This window comes from Hemitrygon akajei, chromosome 5 (genome assembly GCF_048418815.1).
Source record: "Hemitrygon akajei chromosome 5, sHemAka1.3, whole genome shotgun sequence".
Classification (NCBI taxonomy): Eukaryota; Metazoa; Chordata; class Chondrichthyes; order Myliobatiformes; family Dasyatidae; genus Hemitrygon; species Hemitrygon akajei.
Window position 1 is genome coordinate 17,637,779 of NC_133128.1, and position 17,951 is coordinate 17,655,729.

General features: G+C 38.1%; 1 protein-coding gene across 4 annotated transcripts in view; it reads right to left on the reverse strand.

The window, feature by feature from the left end:
* itsn1 (intersectin 1 (SH3 domain protein)) overlaps nt 1-17,951 on the reverse strand; it is a 233,172-nt gene that overhangs the window by 64,977 nt on the left and 150,244 nt on the right. For all 4 annotated transcript variants that reach the window (XM_073044892.1, XM_073044891.1, XM_073044890.1 and 1 more), the window contains 6 exons: nt 17,806-17,865; nt 14,669-14,835; nt 13,417-13,462; nt 9,335-9,456; nt 8,266-8,386; nt 3,034-3,225 (listed from right to left, as the gene is read on the reverse strand). In XM_073044892.1, coding sequence (XP_072900993.1) covers nt 3,034-3,225; nt 8,266-8,386; nt 9,335-9,456; nt 13,417-13,462; nt 14,669-14,835; nt 17,806-17,865 — 708 coding nt within the window. The remainder of the gene's footprint in view (nt 1-3,033; nt 3,226-8,265; nt 8,387-9,334; nt 9,457-13,416; nt 13,463-14,668; nt 14,836-17,805; nt 17,866-17,951) is intronic.

The window sequence follows — 17,951 nt, forward strand, 5'->3', positions numbered from 1 at the left end:
CTCTGGACACACCATTCCAAGATAAAACCATTCTGGACAGGAGTCAGTGGGGTAGGGGATTATTAAACCACCCCAAACCGAAGCATACAAGCAAAATGCTGGAGGAACTCAGCAGGTCAGCCAAGCATTTATGGAAGGGAAGTAATGTTTCAGCAGAGACCCTTTATCAGGACCAGAAGGAAAGGGACAGACACCCAGAATAAGAGGGATGGTGTGTGGATGGGGTGGGGAGAGGGTTGAAGTAAGAAGCTGGGAGGGGATATGTGGAAGAGGTAAAGATGGAAGGAGGAGGAATCTTTTAGGAGAAGAGAGTGGATCATATAAGAATGGGAAGGAGGAGGTGGAACCAGAGGGAGGTGATGAGCAGGTAAGGAAAAGAGAAGAGGTGTGAGAGTAACCAGAATAAGGGATGGAAAATTTGAGAAGGATTGTGGAAATAAGGGATCAAAATTACCATCAGGACGCCATCCAGAAAGAATATGAGGTATTGCTTCTTGAACTGAGCTTGGACTCATAATGGCAGTAGACGACATCATGAACTGATATGTCGAATTGAAATGGGTAGCCACTGTGAGATCCTGCCTTTTGCGGCAGACAGAGTAAAGGTACTTGACAATACGGTGCCACAATCTGCACCAGGTCTCAGTGAAGTAGAGGCTGCTGCACCGAGAGTTCCAGATACAGTCGATGACCTCGACAGGCTAGCAGCTGGGGTGTCATCTCACATGGAAGGACTGCTTGGGGCCCTGAATAGCATCGAAGGAGGTGGTGTAGCACTTGGACCTGCTTGTAGAAAAATGTGCCAGGCGAAAGATCAATGGGGAGGGTCGAGTGGTCAATGGAGTCACATAGAGAATGATCCCTACTGAACTGAAGTTAACTTTGCAGAATAAAATCTCCAAAATGAAGTACACCGTACAACATTAAGAATAATAGAATAATCCTGAAGACAACATCTCAAAAACTGCAACAGGAACCTGATAATCACAGTGAAAGACTTTGGATCTGCAATCTCCAACACTTTCTGGTAATCAAGGTTCTGTAGTTAACCTCAATCTTTATTAACAGTGAGAATACTATGTAATTTATTCTTTGTTTTACTCTGAAATGTGGATGGTGCAACCAACATGTCCTTACACTTATCTCTAGGTATTACTGTAATTTCTACTGTTATTGTCACCTGATTATGTGAAAGAAATTGGAAAGGCAAGTTTTTAGTTGAGTATTCAATTCCTGGTGCAGCCAAGAATTTTAACATGAAAACCTTTCGCTGCCCAAGACAATGTTGAAAAGCAGAAGATACTCATTAAGTGAAAGTTCGGTAAGAATAGCTTTCCATGGTACGAAAGATCACTAAGGCAAGAAGTCAGAGAGTCGCACTGAACAATCACACAAACCAATATTATTTATGTATTGTAAAGAGACAAGGACACACGTTACAGTCAATTTTTAAAATGGAGCTTTTAATTTTTTTACCTGTACATGTAGTTCAAAGTTGCATGTGACAACCAGTTCTTAATACTGGTCATATCATATATATTTATATATACTTTATATTTATAACAATGAAATACCTGCACAAAAAAACTGAAGCTAGATTCGAGCCTCAACTTTTTTGTGCACTACCCAGATGCCTCATGAGAAGCTAACACTACATATACTGCTTGTATTAGGAAACAGTGATATTGCAGATAATAAAAAAATTGGAAACAATATTACTATTTTAAAAATGAATATCAGCATTCCAGCATGGATCTCACTTCATACCTGCAGCTTCAGATGGTGACACGTAACTGAGCCACAGAATTTATCAAATTTTATATTCTAAGTAAAAGCTCCACTGTTTGTTAATTCGTATAAATACAATGCACTAAAAGATTACAATTTGTAAACACTGCAGTTAATTGTAGGATAGTATTTCTATACATTCTTTCCTATCAAGGATCTTTTGCTCAGATGACCATTTTCCACAATACTGAAAATGCAGAAGCAGACTTGGGAGGGCAGTACAACACAACAGTACATTTGTCGCTGCTGCACTAAAAAGGTATTTCATATCATTCCTCGTAAATCATAGAGTAGGTTTGATAATTTATTTGAAACTTGTGGACCAGAGCCAAGATATACTGAGGAATATTCATTGAGAATTACCACAAAACTCATTTGCATTAAGTGTAGCAATAATCCCTTCAAAAAAGCACCTCTACCCTTCACAGAGTGGCTATGATTTGCACCATTTTTAATACTGAACATTTACATTGTAACAAGTTTGTTCAATATAATCAGATGTTGAATTTAAAAAGCTTCTGAAAGAGGACATACTGAAGAGTTAATACCACATGCAGCATTCCTTGATAGTGGGTCATTTTGCAAGACAAAAGCATGCAGTCATTTAAAATTAATGTTTAAAAATGAAAACATTGGTTTGCTTTAAAATTTAAAGGGCAGTTTAAAAAAAAAACTAGTAGTGGTGTTTTCCCCACAGGTGCAGAAATAAATTGGGGGGTAGCAAAAGCCACAAAAGGACCCACTATCCTTTTAAAAAAATTAAAAGACAAACTAAAAATATCTAGGACTATACACAACTAAAGTAAAATGAGGTAAACTGCTCTGCAGTGTTCTTCTAGTCAGTAGGCAGTTGATGATCATGCAGAAGTCACATGATCAAGGCTGCATCTCCCATCATCCCTCTGGTAGTGATATGGGATAGTGGGTCTCTTTGAGGACTTTCAAGCCTGAGTGGGGGATGGGCAACATATGATCCTAGAAAAAGGAGGAAAACACAACACATAAGCAAACGAAACATGTGCAAATTCAAGCTAGGAAATGAGTCGGCCATGTACAGTGTGATGCAAATGATAAAAAAAAAAGTGCATGCTATATAAAAAAAAAGGAATGGGAATTGAAGATAACTGCTTTACAGAAGGTCTTCAAAGAGACGATTAAATGCAGCAGCACAGCAGAAATTTAGCAATGCTGCATGTTTTTCATACTGACTAGATAGCAAATAAAAACTTTGCATAGGCCACTTACATTGCTGGCTTGGGTCCATGTCTGTAGTTAGCTTCACATAGTTGGATGGGAAGAGACCTGTGACGCCATTGAGCTCCCCTTTCCACCAATCAGGATCGTCCTTGTTAAGAACACCAATGATCTGTCCTTTGGTAAACGCAAGTTCGTCATCATTCTGTGCAATATAGTCGTACATTCCAATCACTTGGAACACTGCCAAAATAAAAATAACCCAATTTAGCAGCACTTCATAATTTAAGTGAAATCTCTTAAAATACGAGCTCAAGGTTTGGTGCAGGGTAAGGCATGCAACGCGTTGCTGGGAATGATTACTTTATGGTTCTGTGCTTTGTCTCATTTCTAAGTAACGAGACTGAATTCATTAATAAGTCTGAACACAAATAAATATTGAGAATTAAACGAATTTCTTTTCTTTGATTGAATTAGTCTGATTAAGTTAGAATTCTAACTAAAGCATTATTTGTAAACCTGTCCACTTAAAATGGCAGAATCAGAATAGAAGCCATAAGAAAATAAAGGTAGGCCAGTCAGATCTTCAAGCCTGCTCTGCCATTGAATAAGATCACAGCTTAGCTGGTTATAACTTCGAATCTGTATTCCTATAGCTTCCACTTTGCTCATTAAGAATCTAGCTATATTGTGAGGGGTAAGTTTTTTTTGACTCAGAGAGTGGTGGATAACTGGAATGTTCTGCCTGGTGTGGAGGTAGAGGCAAATACATTACAGGCTTTTAAGAGATGTTTTGATAGGCACATGAATGTGAGGAAGATGGAGGGATATGGACTTTGTGTAGGTAGCAGGAATTAGGTTTTGGGTGTTTTTGATTTATTTTTTAGCTGGTTCACCATAACATCGTGGGCCAAAGGGCCAGTTCCTGTGCTGTACTGTTCCATGTTCTATGTCTCTCTTCCTGAGGATGATAGACGCAAAGAGTTCCAAAAATTAAAGATCCAAAACTAATGACCTTAGTTATAGGTCCACTCCCTATATCCATGAAAAGACCAGTCAGGATCTAACATTTCCAATGAACTTACTCCCACTCTTCCAAACTCCAGCAGAAACAAGTCTAACCAGTCCAACTTTCCTCTTAATTAATACATATCCAGTACAGACTTGTAAAACTTCCCAAAACTGCTTTGAACATATCAAATTCCATCTAGAAGACCAACACTGTCCACAGTACTCACTTGTACAACTAATTCTCCTCACAATAAATGATAACATTGTTAGTTTACCTACTGACTTGCAGTACTTATATACCAACCTTTTGCAAATCATGCACTTAGGCTACAATTGTTTACTATTAATACATCTTTTATTTCTTCTGCCAAAATTAGCAATTTCTTATCACACATTTCAACTAAAAGAACTTTTCCTGAATCTGAAATCAGAGGAAATTTAAACCAACATATCAACCAACTGAGAGAAACAATTGCACTCATGGCCAGTAAATTAAACTATTTACACTTCTTTTAGAAATTACTCAGAGCCATTTTTATGAAATCTGGATAATTTCATTACTTATTGAAACCTGCATTATCTTATGACCACAGACTGCTAGTTCTGCAACAAAACCAGATGAGCAGAAATTCTTTTCAACTTCTCTAGCATCGAATGATACCCAATTTTGTCAATGTCTTGTTCTCAAGAACTTCACCTTGCACTTTAAAATAAGCCAACATCACAATGCTCAAAAGAAAACCTCTGACGCCTCAATGCTTCTGTCCCCATTTCTAACCCCTTTCCCCTTCAAAGTTCTGGAGAATACATGTTGCCTCCTAAATCTGCACTTACGCTTATCAGAACTCTAATCACCACGCCTGGTTTGCTAAAGGCACTGTACTCAAATAATTCTTACAAGCCCATTCTGTAACCCTAGTTTATTTCTCAATTTGTTTAAAGTCTTTCCCATCCTCACCATTCTTCTCAAATGCATCACCATTACCTATTTTGATGTACTACATCTTCATGACTGCATCCAGAATTAAGAGGATCATTTGCGAACACTTCTCTCAAGGCACAGTCCTTTCATGTCCCGAGGATTCACATTTGCTCCAGTAATTTCTCAACCACGTGTTGTCCTTGGGTACCACCTCAAAGCACAAAGTCACCGATAACATCCAGTTGTACTTCCTCATTACTGCTCACTTACCACTGCTTCAACTGTCTTAGGCTGCCCAACATTCAACAATGATCTAACATTTTCTTCAGCTAAATGTTGGGAAGACAAAAAACATCATCTCCAGTCCCCACTGCAAACTTCATTCCTCTTCCAGGATCATCTAGTTGGGCTAGTTTAGAATTTATCATGAATCCCCAATTTCCTTGAAAGACGATGAAGTGCTCTCTGGAATGTTGTAGACCTTCTGGTGAAGATCTCCAGAACCCTGTTAGCTTGGGGATTTCCATAAATTCAAAGCAGCACCAGCATGTTTCCCAGGTAGGATGCTGAATGTCCTGAGGTCATTGCATTTGTCCTTCTTGGGTGGTCACATTGGGGTGTGCCTGGGCAAGTGGGAGAAAACATCCTGAAGGCAGTATTCTTGTAGTCACTTTGCACCAATAATTAAGGGGAATGATTGCTTAGGATGGCTGATGGGCTGCCAATCAAACAATCTTTGTACTAGATGCTCTGAGTTGTGATACTGCAACCTTCCAGGCAAGTGGACAGTATTCCATCACTTGACTCGTTTGTGCCTTGTAACATGGGTATCAAGAAGAAAGTTCTGCAGAAATATTTGTGTAAATATTCTGCAGATGCTGGAAATCTTCAACAACACACACTAAATGCTGGAGGAACTGAGCAAGCCAGGTAGCATCTATGGAGGGGAATAATCAGTTGACATATTGGTCTAAGACCTTCCTCAACTCTCCTGCCCAAAACGCTGACTGTTTTATCCCCTCCAAAGAGATGGTGGACTTGCTGAGTTCCTCCAGAAAGTCATTTACTGTAGGATACTGAAACTGCACAATGAGAAGTATTGGCAAAATTAGTGCAATGTGACCAGGAGATAAATAGCCTACATACCAATGTCATCCCTAACACTATTCGTTTTCACTTTCAAAAAAAAATCAAATCACCCAACACTCCCAAGTCTCTAGCATGTGGTGCCAAAACCTCCATTCATACCCTTGTTTAACAACAAGTATTCCATTACATTCCTGGTGTGGCATCTCACGTTACCAACAGTGCACATCTTTTTCGAGTCAGCTGTTAAAACTGAAAATTAACACGAGTTCACCTGTAGTACACCAGATCATCCAAAACCTGTTCTAATTCACACTAAGTTCCATCCACTAATCAAATCTTCCACTTGCTGAACTGACCTGATACCTAGATAAACAAAACATCATACTTGAAACTTACAGCATTATTTTCAAAACATCTCATTGTAACTCCAAACATTACTGTATCTCCCTGTCTGTGTTCCTCAAAATAGGACCTTCCAGCATCTCAAAAGTTCAAATTCAAAGTTCAACTCAAGATTATTATCAGAGTACATACACGTCACCATATACAACCCTGAGGTTCATTTTCTTGTAGGCATGCTCAATAAATCTAACCACCATATAGAACCAATGAAAGACAACATCAACAGGGTGGACCACGAGTGAGCAACTACAAAAAGCAAGAAAAAAAAGAAATAATAATAATAATGAATAAGTAACAAATATTGAGACCATGAGACTGACAGTCCTTGAAAGTGAATCCATAGATTATGGGAACAGTCAGTGATAGTGAAAGTGAAGCTGACTGAAGTTATCCTCACTGGTTCAGGAGCTTGATGGTTGACTGGTAATAACTGTCCCTGAACCTGGTGGTGTGAGTCCTGAGGCTCCTGTACCTTCTTGATGGCAGCAGCGGGAAGAGAGCATGATTTGAGTGGTGGGTGCCCCTGATAATGAATCTGCTTTCCTACAACAATGCTGCAGATGTGTTCAATGGTGGGGAGGGGTTACCTATGATTGACAGGACTGTATCCACAACCTTTTGTAGGATTTTTCATTCCAGGGTATTAGTGTTTGCATATTAGGCTGTGATGCAGCCAGTCAATATACAGTACTCTCTACTGCACATCTATAGAAATTAGTCACAGTTCAACTTTCATCTTCAGTGGTGAAGCCTTTAACTTTGACATTCCCTGCTTCTCCACCAATCTTTTATCCATTAAATTTAATGTATGGTATTTTTAATTATATGCCACATTTTTTGCTTTAGTGTTGTACTTTAAGATGTTTCACTCCTGCAAAGCATGGTAGGGTTTCGTGTCAACAATGCAATACAACTATAACTTGTTTAAACTCTACAACATAAAACCACAAGCTGCAGAAATCCCAATGGATTATCTTCTTACTAGCCATGTGTTACAATGACTGAAAACTGGGAAAACACCACACCTTAACATGAACATGTGGTAAAGCTTCAATGCTGTTTCCCATCCAATTACTTCCTCGGAACGGGGGTACTGGGGGGGGTGGGCTGGATTGTGCTGGTGATTGTGTGGGTTAAGGAGTGACAGTCATTTCCTTTGGAATGCTTGTGGGAGACAAAGAATAAAATGAAACACATGGTTCATGAATCCCTTATAAAGAAGCAACTATTGAGTAAATGCTGTAAATCAAGATATCACTATAAATAACACAAAACTCTGCAATAACTGGAAAAACATATTAAAAGCCTTTGTGTATCAAGCAGATGATATAAAACTTAATTTTTATATTAAAAAGTCTGAACACGTCACCAACCTACTATAATATTTTGTAAATTATGCCAGCTGATAGGCAGTATCCATCATTAAGGACCCTCACCATTCAGGGTATGCTCTCGTCAACATTACCATCACAGAAGAGCTACAGGAGTCTGAAGAAACACACTCAGTGTTTTAGGAACAGCTCCTTCCCCTCTGCCATCAGATTTCCGAACAGACAATGAATTCACTACCTTATTATTTTTTTTGCACATCATATTGAAATGTTTATATTCCTTATTGTAACAACAATGTTTTTTCATGTTTTGCACTGTCTTAAGCCACAAAGCAAGAAACATCATGCATATGTCAGAGATAATAAAGCTGATGTGATTCCGAAATCCTGAGACTCCTCAGAGGAAAAGGGAAAGACCAATTACCGAGGTATGCCTTGAATATAAATACAGCTAGGAAGGCCATACACCAAATCTCAGTGGTCACAAATAATGACTGATTGCTTCAATAATTAACAAGATAGACTTACAGACATTTGTTGCTACAGGGAGCTTTGCAGCTTCAGTTGGAGTACTTTTACTTGTTCCAGGACTCAGAAGTTTCACATAATTGGCAGGGAACCATCCAATTTGCCGCTTCTTACCTCGCGCCTACAACACAAGAATGAAGTGAATTCAGATGAACCATATTGTTGGTAGTGAAGCCAAAAATCAAGGAGGAATTATTATGCTTTTGATTTTAATTAAGAAATTTCTATGCAACTCATTACCCATCTATAAGTCTATTTTACTGCAAGGAGAAATCTGTGCACATAAGTACTTAACAATTCCTACATATTTTTAAAATAGATCTCTTCCCTAACAAGTCAAACTCATGCAGATGCAGCCAAGAGCTTCAGGCTTGGAACAGGTAGAGGTTGAATTCATAATTGCAAGAGTACAAGATGGAGCTGCTTTGTAAATGGCATTTGACAATTGGGGCATATCAATTTATTTAAATTTCTATCACAGTTCTAAAGAAACTGCAACCAATTGACCAAGCTATCCGCAACACACAGACTCAGTTAAAATGAAATCCAAAAGATATGGCAACTCTTCCAGCAGATGATTACTTGCCCCCTCCCAATTTCTAACTCTAATTCATAGAGCAGGAAAGGCCATTCTGCCCACAATTTTCTGACCTTTTAACCTACTCTGAGATAATCTAACCCTTCCCACCCACGTAGCCCTCCACTGTTCTTTTATCCATGTGCCTATCTAAGAATCTGTTAAATGTCCCTACTTTATCTGCCTCTACACTTACCATCTAACACAACCCCCCCCCCCAATACTTCCCTCCAATTACCTTAAAAGTACAGTATATCCGCTCATAAAAGATGCTGGATGACCCCTCTATCTTTGCTGCTTATCATTTTATACACTGCTATCAAGTCTCCCCTCATCTTCCTTTATTCCAAAGTGAAAAGCCCTTTCCTTGTATGTCATGCTCTCTAATCCAAACAGTATTCTGGTAGATTTACCCTGCATTCTTTCTAAGCTTCCACACTCTTCCAATAATGAGATTTTAAAAATAAATTACAGAAGAACTCTACTTCCTACCTGAAGTTCTCCTTCCCACCATCCACCAGCATTCCTCTTGCGGATGAGGATTAGCTGACCAGGTGCTAGTGTAAGTTGTTCAGCTCCAGTTGCTGTGTAAGGAGCTATAACCTGTGCAATTTCTGTAAAAGGAAAAGGAAAATGAAAGACCAGTGAGCCAAATGGTACAAAAAAATGCCCTTAATCAACCTTGTTACCCTTTCCCAATAAAAATGCTATATGTAGTGATATTTTTGCTTAAATTAAGTCAGCATTTGCAGGTTGTATACCTCACCTTATCCAATCTGGGGAGAGAGGATGGGGTGAATTATAAAATTTATCTTGTGATTTATTTACAGGTTTCCCCTGCTATCCGAAGGCAGAGTGTTCCTATGAAACCATTTGTAAGACGAAATGTTGTAAAGCTAAGAAACAATTACCATTAATTTATATGGGAAAATTTTTTGAGTGTTCCCAAACCGAAAAAATAACCTACCAAATCAAACCACATAACACATAAAACCTAAAATAACACGAATATATAGTAAAAGCAGGAATGATATGATAAATATACAGCCTATATAAAATAGAAATATTGTTATGTACGGTGTAGTTTCACTTATCAAAAATCGGGAAGACAGCGAGCCAAAATCGATTTGGAGAGAGAAAAAAAATTCGGCACGTACATACATGTGCACGTACACACCTACACACGTATGCACACAATCGCCCGCACAAGGCTTCATGGTAATGGTAGTCTTTCTCGGGGTAAACACCTGTATAAAGCTGGCGTCTTTTTTTCATAAAAGCGAAAATCCTCTTTGGTTAGCGAAAACAGGTATCGTAGATTCCGGACTACAGAGCGCACCTGATTAAAAGCCGCAGGCTCTAATTTTAGAAATAAAATCAATTTTTTAATTGTAAAGGCCGCACCGGATTTTAGGCCGCACCGCTACTTTTAAATATACATATGTATCGGTAACACAAATTACGTTGCATATACTTTTTTACTGAACAGCACGAACAACATTCCAATATCTCCTAGCGACTGGTAAAAATATATATACTGCAGCCTACCAGGAAAAGTTATTGATCGACTTTAACTTAAAAGCAGCGTTTTCGCTCGGGTCTAATCGGGTCTGACGCACTTGCGCAATGCGATCGGGTCTAATCGGGTCTGACGCGCTTGCGCAATGCGATCGGGTCTAATGCGCTTGCGCAATGCGATCGGGTCTAATCGGGTCTGACGCGCTTGTGCAATGCGATCGGGTCTAATGCGCTTGCGCAATGCGATCGGGTCTAATCGGGTCTGACGCGCTTGCGCAATGCGATCGGGTCTAATCGGGTCTGACGCGCTCGGGTCTTGCTTTTCTTCGAGTATTTTCCATGTTGATGAGGGTGAGTACAAATGACTGATTTACAATAATTTAATTGTGAAAGTGCGCTTGATTTATCGTACAATTTCATTGGACCTCTGTGAACTACTCATCAATTTTATTGGTCTACTGTTACGAGGCAAAATGTTTACGAGGCGGCATGAAAAAAAACCATGTATTAGCCGCTCTGGATTATAGGCCGCAGAGTTCAAAGCTGTTCAAAATGTGGGAAAAAAGTAGCGGCTTATAATCCGGAATCTACGGTACTAATGTAGGTCTTTCGTAACAGCGAGCTGTCATAAAGCGAACGTTCAAAAAACGGGGGCCACCTGTATTGGGATACAGGTGAAATAGACCTTCTTGGTCTTTTGAGTCATGCCGCCCAGCAATCCCTTAAATTAATACTAGCCTAATCATGGGACAATTTACAATGCCCAATTAACCTACCAACCAGTACATCTTTGTACTGAGAGAGGAAATTGGAGCACCTGGAGGAAACCCATACGGTCACAGGGAGAACGTACAAACTCCTTACAAGCAGCAGTGGGAATTGAACCTGGGTTGTTGGTATGCCTAAACATTTGCCTTAAAATATTGATCACAAAAAAGTTGAACCATATGTTTGGTGCCAACAAGTCCTTGAGTTCTTTTAAAAAGTTCCAGGATATAAAATCTAAGTCAAAGGATATAAACAGTATGAAGCTACAAGACATGGTTCACTGAACTAGATTTAGTTTTACACTATTGGACATAATATGCTGCACCTGTACAACGTTGTTATTCTGAGGTGCAGCAACCAAGTCCCCTTGTTTCTCTATATATTCAACAATTCTTGAAAGCTACCAAAGTATCCAATACTGCTCAGCACAGTACTACAATTCCCACAAGCGGACGATTCTATTAGTAACTTAAATCACATGAAGCTGAGGGAACACACAATAACCCTCATCAAGGGATCAGTAGTGGAAACAGTGAACAGTTTCAAGTTCCTGGGTGTTAACATCTCTGAAGATTTATCCTCGGCCCAACATATTGATGCAATTATGAAGAAGCCATGATAGTGGCTACAATTCATTAGGAGTTTGAGAAGATTTATTTTGATCATATCAGTGACTATGGAAACATCAAAGTAATTTTCTCAGATTCAGAAGCAGGCAGCTGAGACAACTTCCCCTCCCATTTTACCCCGAAAAGAACTGGGTATCAAAACTGGAATGGACAAGATTACTGAGGAAAAATATGAATACCTAGTTTCCAATACCTTTGAACAGCACATGCCTGGTTTGATCAGACTATTTATACAGAATGAATACAAGCTCTATGGAGTTTAGTTCATAAGTTAGTAGTCAGGACTTCACACTGCAGTACCATTAACCCCAAAGGATAAACACTTCTGTGAACACAGGAAATGCAAAATTCAAATAAAGGAAAGTTCTATCCATTTTGTCTTCAATAAAATTTGGTATGTCACTAAAGATTCTAGCAAATTTCTACAGATGTACCATGGAGAGCATTCTGACTGGTTGCATGACTGCCTACTATGGAAGCTCCTGAAAACAGAATCAGAAAAAAAGCTTCAGAAGGTTGTAGACTCAGTCAGCTCCACCACAGGCACTAGCCTCCCCACCACAGAGGACATATTCTTGAAGTGGCATCCATCATTAAGGACTGCCTCCACCCAGGATATGCCCTCTTCTCATTACTATCATTGGGAGGTGGTACAGGAGCCTTAAGACTCACCCTCAACATTTCAGGAACAGCTTCTTCCCCTCTGCCATCATACTTCTATTGGTCCATGAACACTACACCACTATTTTGCTCTCTTTTTGCATTATTTACTTTTAATTCCTTATTTAACTTTTATTATATATATATATTTCACTGTGCTGCCATTGTAAAACAAACTTCACAACATTTTCCAGTGATAATAAGCCTTTCTGAACCATGTTAGTCCTGGATATAGTAATATATTTGCTAATCAATTTGTATCAGCAATGCAAAGAGTCCTCCAGTGATGAAAACCTTTGGGAACTTCAGGTCCAAAAGGACCAAGCATATAAAACTTTCCATATGCCATCACTTAAAGTCACGATGCTGTTCCAACACAACTTTCCTTAAGCAATCCAACCAAATTGACACCAAAATAAATAAATTAATAACAACTGCCTCTGCAACTTCCTGACCTTTATTGCCAAAAGATGTTACAGTTGTGCTCATGATGAAAATGTCAGCGCTTAAGCAATGAAAGACACAACATCTGGATTTCCTTTCTCCATAGATCAAGGAATAAGTTTTGATATAATTGTCAGTGAACCATCAAGCTGGGCTTTTTGGCAGACTCCTCCATCATCAAGAAAGAACTAGTCAATTGCAAAAATTTCAGGTTCTCCAACATAATTCTTTTTGCACAGCTGAGCACATTACTCTTGCAGAATGCTGGCCTTCATTTCTCCCTTAGTAAACAAAACATGGTTTAATATGGTCTCTTGTCATATCCTGCATTGCTTCATTGCCTGTGTGAAGATCTTATTAACCTTCACAGATGATGATAAATCAGAAATTTATCATTGGCTTAAAAAACTATTTCCTCAAGGCATGTAAATGAAGTAGATGTCAAAGAAAGGCCAGCTTTTTCAAAAATGAAATTCTATATCCAAAAGATAACTCAAGTATCTACTAGAATTCCTGATAAGTTTATTAATGTAACAGGATATGTTAAAGACTTACCTGGTTTTCTTCCAAGGCTTCCACCTTTTCCCGTTTGTCCAGGTCCCTGTGTGAAAAGCACAAGTCTTAATAACTGAACAAGCAAGATATTTAAACTGTAATAACAAGCAGGTTTTGATTTATCCTAACTAAAAATATGACAGTGAAACATACCAAATTACTCCCTGAACTGAATGACTAAATACATTACAACTTTTCAGGGATTTTCAGATTGGGTATTTTGGAAATTGTGAATCAGTTTACATCTGAATTACAATAATTTGGAAATCATTCCAAATAGCAATGTAGAAAATTCAACTCCATCTCACGGTAAATTTTGATTAATTGAAAGTTAGGAAGACAATGTAATTTCTCTCAATAAGCAACTCAGTTTTGTAAAATTAAAGAAAAGCCATTTCACTTCTTCAGTTATTTAACAGCCTATTTTAAGGACATCTTCAGACAAACAAAATTGAAGTGGCTGCAACCATCTTCAAACAGAATTGTCAACTCACCCTTCTCCTATGATCCCTATGGTCATGCAACCCAGTGACTAATTCAGTTTATGACAATGATACAGCCACACACCAAAGTTGTGCCTAGCATTGTCTGAGCTATAATGCTGAATATTTGCTGCTCCAGAACTATTATTAACTTCTCACCAGTAATCCCTCCCCCACTGCTCAGTCTGGGTTCCACCACAACTACTCACTCCAACTCCCATTACAGCCTTGCTCAGCAGTGGACCAGAGATCAATTTCAGGAGGCAAGTTGTGGATGGTTGTACTTGACATCAAATAGTACAGTTAAAACTGGAGTCTTCGTCTATATAAAAAAAACTCTCCCGGCTGGAGTCATGCCAACCACACAGAAAGATAGCTACAATTCTTGAGCCAATTTAAAAACCCCTCAATAATTAAGAACTCAACATATTGCAAATCAAAGCAACATGTCTGACTGAACCCCATTTTCCATTTGACACCACTCCAGCACTGACACATGGCGTTTCCTGCTGCAACTCATGATTCATCAACCTTCAGTCCTAAACTTGTGAATCTATCATCAAAAGACAAAAGGCAGTCAGCTGATTGGAAAACTTCCACCTCCATTCTTCTACTGGGTGTACTTATGCCCATGGACTGTAGCAGTTCAAAATGACACTTTATGACCACCTTCTCTGGGACAATAGGGCATTTCTAATTAACATTGGCTTTGCCAGCACAACCTACACCAAATGTATGAAGGAAGTAAACAGACAACACAGATGATTTACCTCAGAATCCTTTGGTCTGACGTAGTTAGATGGGAAAACGCCCACCTTTTCCCCTACAACACCTGTCCACCAATCACCGTCTTTCTTTGTCACAAGAATCACATCTCCTTGCTGATAAGTCAAGTCTCCAGGCTCATTACTTTCATACGTGTACATAGCCACAAATTCTGTACAAAAAAAAAGAGACCAGTATAAATACTCCAAGACTTGCGTTGAAAGGGGAATGAATACTATAGTTGGGGATCTTTAACAGGGAGGTGAAAATAAAGACTTGAAAATGAAGGTTTGCCATTTTAACATTTGAATTAAATGAAATCACTTTCTCTTATTAACTTTTTCCCCATTGGTTGTTCAAGCTAACCAGAATTCTTCAAGGTTAAAATTTATTGAAATAGATATTAACTTTTTAAAACATATGTCCAATTAAAGCACTTCACAATTTTCTGAGATATTAAACTCCATCCATCCCCTTATTATGCCTATTATGCTTGGCTAGCATCTCCTAAATATTAAGGAACTGTAGTGCTAAACACAAGACAGCATCTTAGTGCAGCAGTTTTCACATTACATATTCACAACTAATAGAACCAAATTCATCACACAATTAAAAATGAACTATGTATTAATTTAAAATCATATTGTTCTGATTCGCTGTGAAGCAATGCAATTTAAATTGCTATAAGTGTTCACTGGACCATAGATTTTAGCTACACTTAGACCAATTCTTAAGCTCCTACACAGTTCATAATTATAGCAAAAATTTAGGGATACTTAACAAGAACCAAGATTCAAATTAACCTTTCTTTTTGCACAAATACTTGGTTTCTTTTCAGCAAATTGAATATTTGGGTCATGAGAAATGCAGAATGGGACTCCAAAATTATGCTCCAACTTTAAAAGAAGCAATTTGTATTATGCCACCATCATTGCTGAAGAAATGAGTTGAAATTTAGATATCCATTTTCAAAAATTTTAAATTTTGATAATTACAAGTAGCTTCAACAGCGAACAGAAAAAGTAATCAATTGACAAGAGAAGGTGATTTCATTTGTTATTTTAATTCAACCGTTAAAGTAACATGCCTTTATTTTCAAGTCCTTTTCCTTTTACTCAGGTTCCTGAATGAGTGTTAATAAGTGCCAAAAGGGCTTAACTTATAAAGTTTAATTTCAGTCAAGGCAAACTATCTCATCAAACATACCTACAGTAGATAGCAAAAATTAAAGCACAGCATATTCTCGTACTTCTAAATCTGGAGCAATCTGTCCAAGTGTAAGCTGGGTTCTGCATTTCAGCTGTGGGTCGCGATGAGAGCTCAATTTTCTACCAAGCAATAAATGCATGTGTATAGTGGAGCTATTCGACCAAACAAAATGAATCTTAGAAATTTGTGCACGATACTGCAAAAATTATTGCAGTGGATTCTAGTTAATCGAGGAAGCCACTAATTTGGAACAAATCTTAAAGAACAAAAAAATAGCTAGCATTTATTTGGGACACTATGCCACTTAATTGGACAGGAGACCATTGCTGAACAGTTTCTAACTAGCATCAATCACGTGTACCTGTGTGGTCGTTAGACATTACACCATGCTTGGAGTGAACAGTTTTTAAAGAGTCAGCTGCATGTGCTTGTGCTATGTTCAAGTGACCTATAAATTCCATTTGGGCTGATGGGCGCCAATTCAAACAGGTGACTTTTGTAATTTTGCTTTTTATTTTGACTTTTAATAAGTTCAGAACTTTGCCAAGACACAACGAAAAGATTTGACACTAGCCAAAAAAATTACCATAAGAGTCTGAACTGATTTTGTTCATTTACAGTCAATCAAAAGAACACGGCAGCATACATTGGGTGAATTCCTTGGCCGATAACTATTAGGTACTAATGCACAGATTTATAGTGCTGTAGTAGTATTGGTAGTGTTCTAATTTGTTCTGTTTTTCAGTTAAACAATAGTTTTGTCTTTTTTATACCTTTTAATTATTTCCACAAAACTTTGGCTAACTAGGGCAACTGCTTAATTGGGCAAAAATGTATTGGTCCTGGTGTGTCACAGTTAACTGGAATCCACTATAATGTACAATCTCTTTGGGAGTTAAAAATTCCAACTCCTCTTTTGCATCATTATTATGCAAAACATTCTTAGGAATTGTCAAGCTGAAGTTCTTCAGAATGCATGAGTGACAATTAAAACACAAAATTCAAAAATATAAATACAAGAGATTCTGCAGATGTTGCAAATCTTGAGCAATGCACACAAAAAGCTGAAGAAACTCAGCAAGTCAAGCCAACATTTAAGGAGGGGAATAAACAGTCAATGTTTCAGGCCTAGATCCTTCATCAAGATTGAAAATTCAAAATTAAATGCAGTACAATTAAAACAAATGTCTTATTAGTTACTGGCATATCTTGTAATTTCCAAATTGTTCTGCAAATTTATCAAGATTAATTGATTTGGTGTTTAGTTCTCAATACAATCACGTATGCAAAATTATTCTATATTTTCTACAATAAAATTATAATAACCAAAAGGTGTTTTACCAAAAGCAAAAATAACCACAACACAAAATACACTCAGTGGCCTCTTTATTTAGGCATAGGGTTGGAACCAAATGTGGTTGTCTGCTGCTGTAGCTTATCCACTTCAAGGCTTGATATGTTGTACTATTAGAGATACTCTTCTGCACATCACTGTTGTAACAGCACTCTCCTCTGACTTCTCTCATTGACAAGGCATTTTCACTCACAGAACTGTCACTCACTTGATGCTTTTTTTTTGTTAACTCTAAAGACAGTTGTGCATGAAAATCCTAGCAGATCAGCAGTCACTGAAACCAGCCCGTTTGGCACCAACAATCATTCCACAGTCAAAGTCATTTCTTCCCCATTCTAATGTTTGGTCTGAACAACTGAACTTCTTGACCATGTCTGCACACTTTTATGCACTGAGTTGCTGCCACGTGATTGGCATTAGTGAGATGTACCTAATGAAGTGGCTACTGAGTGTATATTAGGAGTCAATCAGCATCATAGCATTTCAAACAAGACATACACACAGCTGTAATGTTGTTTGAATATTGCACTGAAAGATAAGCTTTGAGTTTTTTTTATATAAGTCGAAGATTCTAGTTACCTTCTCCACTCGAAGCAGCAGAGAGCGTCTCTGAAGCACAAGGCACCCTCAAGTTGGAATCTGAATGAATAAAGACCGTTATGATTTGATTGTGTAAAAGAACATACATAAAATGCATTAAGCAAAGATTATGTCTCACAATGATA